Genomic DNA, 8445 nt, shown 5'->3' with positions numbered 1-8445 from the left:
TTAGACTTGTAGAGCCCAAAGAAGCTTATAGCCATCATAAAGTGAGGCAAATCTGAGGTTCTGTGAATCTTGATATTTTCTAGTCCAGCTCCCTGTGGGATAAAAATGAGTAACTTTATTCTTCTCTACCACTGGCACAAAAGAAGTTCTCCAAAACACAGACTTTGGAACAGAGGATAAAAATGCGCGAAGCCAAGAATTACATTGCATGTAATGCAAAAAAATGTACCTTTTAATATTTATATGCCTATGACTTGAGAATAACAATTTAAATAGTATATTAATTGATTGTTATCAATCAATTAGTATGCGATTATTGCCTGGAGAAGACATAAGACAGAGGAAATCAGTGAGAGACTTCCCTGAAATGACACTAAAAGTGTGAAAAGAGACATTTCGGACAAGTTCTTTCATAGCAGCTCTTTCTTTGAAAGTGATTCAGTGAAGAAGATGCCATGAGCATAAATATGATTAAGTTTTCACTCCATGTGTCAGGCAATTGACAATTTTGGTAATTTCTTGTATTTTCCTTACAATGTCACAATAGCTACTCAACAATTTCTGGCAAAAAATTGCTCTTTTCTGTGCAAACTTATGAGACTGAGAAGGGAAAAGAAGGGTAATAAAATTCTGTAATATCCTTCTCCTTGGCTGTTAGTTATACTCTCTTTTTGCTTCTTACTGTAATTTTCAAGTTTTTAAAAAATCTGCTAACAATTTTTATTTAACTCTGCAAACTGAAACAGATATCCATTCTTTATTTGTACTTTAAACTAAAATGAAGAATTCCTCTTTAGGCAGCTGCCATACCCAGCCTCTGGTGATGCAGCTTTAGACTAGCCCCCCTCACCCTCTTGTTGACTAAGGAACTCAACTGTGTCTTGTCTAATAGCCTGCTCTTCTAAGATGCTTTACATAGCAAGGAAAAAGCCAGATCTTCCAGAACAGCTCCTCTCTTTGAATTCATACATCATTGCTTAAAAAAGTCTAGAGCAAGATCTTGACACTGTTTCAAGACAAAACTCGCTGCTGACATAAATGGTGAAGTACAGTATTTTTGCTAACAACCTGACAAACACATTCCAAAAGAAACAGAAATACCTTTTCCTAGTCTATCTTATTTAGCCCTGGACTCACTGTGGATGTGTTCTTTGAAAATATATTATGTAGATTACCTATGTGCAAAAAACCAAGTGAAAATAGGAGATAATAAACTTGTGGCATGAATTATTAAGTAGATTTTTACAAACAATGCTCAGAAACATTCTTCAATAGAAATTCTTTCCAAGTCACATTCTGAATGTTTAGATGTGTTTCTAAATACAAATACTTTTATGAATCTCTCAGGAAGCCATACTGTTTCAGGCACCTTCTGAATGCTGGCACACAAACAAAACAGTATGGCTGTAGTTTTCTTCTCTTTTTTCCCCCACTTTCATTATGTTAAAACCAAAAAAAGTGTAAATAATCAAAATTCATGCATATTTTGATCTAGATGCATCTTGCAAATCTTTAGCATATTATACAGAATCAAAACTTATTTCCAGACACACAAAGAAAATTGTTTATCTTGATGTGCTGAGGGATGATGATTTAGAACCATAGTCTTAACTTATGGAATATATCCACATTCATCAAATTTAAGAAAATATACCTAATTTATGCAAAATTTGCTAAAGCAGTTTTTTTCTTATCCTTGGAGACAGTTTAGGACTGAAAAAAGATGTAAGTAACTTTCAAGGAGCAACATGGCGGCAGGTTAAAAATGCAGTGGGAAGGGGTAAGGCATTTGTTCTGAAGCATGTAACTTCTGAGGCATCCTGCAAAACTAAGTATTTTGTAAAATGGGATGTGTCATTGCCATGTAGTGATGACCACTGGAATCAAGCCCTTAATCCTACTAGTTCATCTGTAGTTAAGCACCAGACACCTTCAAGGTCCTACAGGTTTTCACCATGGGATCACTGTTGAAGGAGCACTGATGTTTGTTGTGTGAGCAGCACAGCGGAGGCTGCCAGGGAAGCATGGCCAAACTGGTACTGAGAAGAGGGAGTGACAATGTGGCAAACATATAGCATGAGGACAAACACACAAAGACACAGCCTACCTCTGTGTGCTCAGTTGTGCAGAGCAGTTGCTGCTTCAATTTCCATGGGCACCCAGCCACTGCTCACCCTCATGTAAAGAATTTATTTTGGCCTTTGTTTTCTTGTTGCTACATCCTTGATCAATACCACCTTAAACCAGGTTTCTTCTCTGGGTCTCTTTATTGCTACATACAGAGTTTTTCTATACTCTCTAATACACAGGGAATACAGGTCTGGCCACTCTTCTTAGTGTATATACATAATCTTACTATTCCAGGAAAGAGATTAGCACTAACACCTGACATCTATTGCCACAGATTTACTACAAATCATCCTAATAGTTCTGTCTTGTAGCAATGTCACAACTCAATTTATATCTAGTCTAAGTGCTATTTGGACATTGTGATGCTGTGACACAGTGCGTGACTTGCTTCTGTTACTCATCCAACGCCGTCACCACACAATTCAGCCCACACAATCTCTTCCCTGCAGGACTTTCTGTCTTTTTACCCTTCTCACTGACAACAGGTTATAGGTGTTTTTCAGAGCTTGTCAGTGCTGCTCAGAGGCAACATGCACAAGGAAGACACTACAGTCCCCATTGTGAATGCTCTTTTAAGATAGAGCTTACCAAGACCTAAGCAGTAACTGGAAAAGATGCTCCTTCCACATTTTTGTTTAGAGTCGCTGTGATGCAGTTGTGTGTCTCACTTGGGATCCCTTAGGAGCCAGATTAAATAGAAGTGGACACACATCAGACACACAAAATAAAAGCATGGAGATGGCCATACAATATTAAAAAAAAAAAGGGGGGGGGGGGAGGGGAAATTAACTCAGACAAAATTGTGCATCCTGAAAATTGGTTTCTTCTCTTGTTTGTCTTTTTTTGCCTCTGGTTTCTCAAGAGTATGATTGAGAAACAGGGAAGTGAATGTCAGAATTTGCAAGCACAGAATTATGCCTCTGTGGATTGAAACAAAATCTGTATTACCCATGGGGAAGAGGAAGAAGAGAGAAAGTATATATGCTCTGGCAGTAACAAAACACCATTTTGAAAACATTACCCAAGACAGCCATGTACTTACTGTTTTGGCCCAGATAAATTACCTACTGTGTGCTTCCCCAGACAGTTATTGCACTGGCTTCTAGCCATATGCCTTTGATAAAGTGCACTTGGAATGAAACAATTTTGCTTCCAATATAATCTCTTCTACTCCAGAAGCTGTCCTACACAACTTGCTACAGCAAGTTAGCATGGATTTTGTGACATAACCACAGAAGGTGCAGTCAAACTACAATCATAACATCATAGAAGAAAGTTTGACAACAGGTATGACAAAATTGGCAGGAGATGCAAGGTAAAGGCATATTTTACAAATACTTTTCACATTATCACTGTAACTGCAACTCTCACGGGACTGCACCTGCAGTGGTGCATTCCGCTCTGGGGACTCCAAAATAAGACCTGGACCTCTTAAAGCAAGTCCAGAAGAGGCCCACAGTAAAGATCTGAGGGTTTGAGCACCTCTTCTCCTCATGAGGACAGGCTGAGAGAGCTGAGTTTGTACAGCCTGGAGGAGATTCTGTGGAGACCTTATAGCACCTTTAAGTCAGTACCTAATGGAACCTAAAGGAAGGCTGGAAAGGAACTTTTTAAAAGGGCTTGTAGTGACAGAACAAGTGGTGATGGCTTTAAGCTAAAGAAGGTATGTTTAGATTAGCTATTTGAAGAAATTCCTTACTGTGAGGGTAGTGAGCTGCTCTAACAGCAGCTCAGTGCTCAGTAGCTGTGGATGCCCAACCCCTGGAAGTGTTCAAGGCCAGACTGATTGGGTCTTTGAGCAACCTGGTTGGGGGGATGGTGGAACTAGATGATCTCTAAGGTCTCTTCCAACCAAAACCATTTTGATTTTATTATCAGAGCTGTTCACCCAAAGGGATTAACTAAATTACTGATGGATTGTTCAGAGCAAAGGATTATTCATGTACAGCTAATCACTTCAAGTTTAAGTTACCTGAGTATTACTCTGCTATGGATGGACTGAGATGAAAGATGTGTCTCCTAGTAACTATCATCTTCACCATAAAGTCTGTGGCTACCAACACTATGAATTTTTTTCACCAAAAATTAATTTCCTCTGTCCAGCTCTAAAATTAACTATCTTACTGCTCGTGTGATCAGACCACCAAAGCAGATGTCAGTTGCTGTTCTGCCGATAAACAAACAGCTTTTATCTGCAGGATTTCCTTCTAATAAGTACTTTTCCCAGAACATGAAGGTCATATAATTTTAGGACAAGTTCTTACCTAAAACCTCCTCTGGAATTGTTAATATTTCTCCAAAGAGTGATGTTCTTGAAAAACTTACCAGTTTCATATACCATTCCTTTTTTCTGTAAGGCAACAAGCAAATTCACAGGGTTTGAGTTGTTGCAGCAAGTGTTGTGCTGTAGAGCTGTGCAATTTGCAGCAGGGCTAAGGCTTACCAGTCCAATTTTAACACTGAGGTTAAGTACAGGTAATTGTGTAACATAATATCTGCTGCTTGGGCAACTTATTGCCATCTCTATGCCTGGTGCAACTGGAACATTTGGAAAAACAGCTTTATAGTTAAGCTTAAAAAGAATAAAGCTTTTCATTTTTGAAATTGTGACAATACTTGCAAATTTTTATTTAAGCAAATTTTGGAAATTGGACCTGTGGCACAAACTTGAATCTTTAACTAATGTAAGGTTTATATTTTTATTCAAGTGGCTTTTAATTTTAGTTTGTACATTTCATCTTCTGGATCAGTAATGACTTGCATTTTGGGTAATTTTAATTTATGAAATTTCTAGTTTTTTCATTACATAGTGACAGAAGGGAGCAAGGTAAATTCTTTCACGACTATATTCCTTCTAACTTAAAATGTAAAAAATATAGTCAAGTTATTTTATTTCACATCCTATTGTTTTATTTAGGATTTCCTTAGCTGCAAGTAAAATTTTGGAAAGCTAATAAATTACAGGAATGGCTTCACCCTTTCCCTTCCTCCCTCTCTGGCAACTCCCATAGTTGGTTTTTTCATGTATTAATTCAAGATAGCCATTTATATATTATGAAGGGCTTAGGAAAGACTTCCAGGCTTTTTTTTTTCCCCAATTGTTGTCTGTTTTACTTCAAAGGGAAATAAAACTTTATTTAGGAAAAAAACCAAACTTTATTTTTTCAAATCATGTCTGACAGATTGCAACACAAACAAAGTACAGTAAAAAAATTACTCACACGGCCTGCAAAAGTTAACAAGACAGTAATCAAATAATGAACCTCTGTCCAAGTCCTTTCTGTGTCCAATATACATTCTTCATACTACAGAGTAATGCCCACTTTACAGTGGCATCAGATAAAGTTTGTGAAACCATTTTAACACAGTCACTGGTATCTGCTCTCTCTATATAGCAGCTTTTGACACAGTTTTATATTCCTCCAGACACATGAAAGACAATCTGAAGTCAAATATAAATTTCTTCCCTTGTGTCAGGAGTTCAGCATTAACTTCCACAGGTTTGCCTGGAATCTACCTGAGGCCTTTCATGGGTAAATATATACAACCTGGTAGAAACTGTTTTTGCATCTGTCAATCCATCCCAATCCATACAGCATTATTGGCGCTTTAAAAAGGGAGCAGACGCACAAAATATGATGGTGAAAGTGAATAATTTTTTCTTTCTCAAAACCTACAGCAATTTTTGCTACTATTAACAACTAATTGTGAGCCACGTGTATAGCATGCCAAACAAACCTAAAAAGAATATATGTGATAAGTCAAAAGCTGCCATGGAGGTTTCTCCTCCCATGCCCATCCTTGCAAAAGAGGCTAAAATAAGACAGTATAGGCTGTGATCTCCTCTACGGTATTCTAACATTAGGAAAAATAGTAGAGAGATATTTTATTCTTTCTTTGAAGCTGCAACCCTGAGATGAGCTCAGCTGGTTAAAGCACAGTGCTAATAATGCCAAGGTCATGGGCTTCATCCCTGTATAGGCCATTCACTTAAGAGCTGGGCTCAGTGATCCTACTGGGTCCTTTCCAACTCAGACTATTTTGTGATCTGTGAATTTAGTAAATGTAAACAGGAGTGGAGCATTGGACAAATTCTACACACACACACAATGTATAAACAAAGAATTGCTGTCATACCTTTAATTTTCATGCCAATATTATCTCTGCAATTACCTCAATAATCTAATATTTCCGTTGTGATCATTTGTTTCGCAATGCAAAGCTTGTTTTTGTTTTCCCTCTCTATCTAAACCTTTCAGAAAAAGCTACAAGTGAAAGCAGTAAATACATAAAACCAGAGCACTCACCTCATTAAGGCCTGAGAGCACAGCGACATGAGGCACTTGTGTCCCATTCAGTGGAATACAGTGCAGAGAGTCCCAAGTCAGCTGAGACTCCAGAAAGCCACTCCAAGCAGCACAGAATACTGGCATTGCATTTATAAATAGCACAGATCTAAATAGTCTGAAGTCAGCTTTATTGTTTACGTGCAGTGAGCTTGGGTAACCTCGCACTGGAATCATCACAAGTCTCCCTACGCCAGAGTAAGTACAGAGACAGGTAGGGTTTATTAGATCTTTGCAGCATTTTCTGTCTTTCACAGAGTCTGTAGATGTTTTTTATCTTATAGTTTTACTGAGGTTGCAAAATCCAATGCCAACACAGGTCATCAAGACTTTCTCCCCGCCCACGTGCTCTTCCTCAGTGGTCTTTGTTTCCATTTTAAACATGATCTGGAAGAAGCTTCTGAGGTGTCGCAGAAACTCAATTCTGAATGAGAGAAAATAATACTATTTAAGAAACAAAACAGAAAGTCCAATAGCATTATGTACTAACACAGATTCCAGCAATGAGCATGTGAATGAAATAAGAAAATAGTACAGAGGAACAGGGCTACAAGCTCCAAACACTGTTCTCACTTGTGTTGTAGAAGTTGCTAGTGACCCTTCCTGAAACCTCTGCATTCTCTGCAGAAGCAGAGAGAGGAATGGCTGGTAACACAGCAAGACAAAATGGTGAGGGGAGAAGAAAGAAAGGAGAGAAATGTAGCTAGGCAAGTTATTTGCTCCTGATGCTGACTCTTCATCAGAGCTATATGAACCCCATACAAACCCGTGATTCTCCTTTCCCTTGCCCAATGTTTAAAGCAGAAATAAAACATAAACAGGCTTGGGTGCACACTTTAAGAGAGATCCCAAAGCATGTGTTTGATTTCTGACTGATTACTGACTTCTCCACTTCTCAGTTAAATGTTCCATTAGGATTATATTCAGACTTAGAATTCTTCCTGTTTTCTCATTTTCAGGAAAAAAAAATTCCTTTCATCATTTCAGACAGAAAGGCAACAAGAAACTGAACAATCACACTGATCCTAAACAAAGACTGACTGGAGGGTAACACAAAAAACTATAAAAAAAGAAAAAACCAAAAACATCCAAGAAAACATTTTTGCTGGCTTCTCCAAAAGAGGGAACATGCAATTGCACCAAAAGACTATGAAAGAAAAATTGTAATTGCTTCTGACAGAAGTTTGGACTCTTCCAGTCATGGCCACAAGCAAGTCTGCAGTCTTGAACAAAGATGTAATCTCCTCCAGCAACTGATATGCACCTTTCTTAGTTCAAAGAAATGGAATGTGGATATCCAGTTCACACATTACCTTGTCTGCTCTACATGCTGAAAGCATAACTGCAAGCTAATCACACATACATCATTACAACAAATCAAAAGTAAGTATCCACAAAATGGGAAGAAGGAGAACAAAAGCCTAAGCCTGTCCCACTGTGGCATCATGAGGCCTCTGAAAGCCTCTTGGCAGCTCCTATCCACAGAAATTGTGAAGGAGTACAAGGAAAATTGCAGGACCAAAATTGCTTTATACACTTCAGCTGGGCATGCTGCTGTTCCTGCACTCAGATATATGCATGGGAGAGGAGGAAAATGGCAGGAGCTGGAAAAAGAGAGGCTGTGCCATCTATACTGGTGTGTGCTTGGGATGATCTCAAGTATCTCTGGGGCAATCTGCTAAATACCTCTGCAGGGTGAATGTGGGCACATTCCTCCCAATGTATCCTTTCTCCTGCACCTTTCCTGGACTGATAACTTGCTTCAGCACACACACCAGCTTTCTCATCTCTCAAATGAACTGGCAGTTGAAAGAAAGAACTGAAAAGCACCTTTTCTTCCATGCCTCCCCAGCTGCAAGGTTTCTCGTTGCACCTATAGTAGGCAAATGGGCATATGCTGGCACAAATGCTCAGTAAAGCAGACAGACCACAAGCTCTGTATCAGCCTTCTCCTTAGCTGGGTCCTTTC

The 8445-nt window shown here is 38.7% G+C and overlaps 1 protein-coding gene across 2 annotated transcripts in view; it reads right to left on the bottom strand.

Annotated features, from left to right (window-relative positions):
• Positions 1-6590: 6590 nt before the first annotated feature.
• The window catches only part of RCL1 (RNA terminal phosphate cyclase like 1), a 41458-nt gene continuing 39603 nt past the window's right edge, over positions 6591-8445 (bottom strand). For both annotated transcript variants that reach the window (XM_063181483.1, XM_063181482.1), the window contains one exon: positions 6591-6900. In XM_063181483.1, the coding sequence (XP_063037553.1) occupies positions 6750-6900 (151 nt within the window). In that variant the 3' untranslated portion in view covers positions 6591-6749. The remainder of the gene's footprint in view (positions 6901-8445) is intronic.

This window comes from Melospiza melodia, chromosome Z (assembly GCF_035770615.1).
Source record: "Melospiza melodia melodia isolate bMelMel2 chromosome Z, bMelMel2.pri, whole genome shotgun sequence".
Taxonomy (NCBI): Eukaryota; Metazoa; Chordata; class Aves; order Passeriformes; family Passerellidae; genus Melospiza; species Melospiza melodia.
This window is presented reverse-complemented; position numbering and strand designations above follow the sequence as displayed.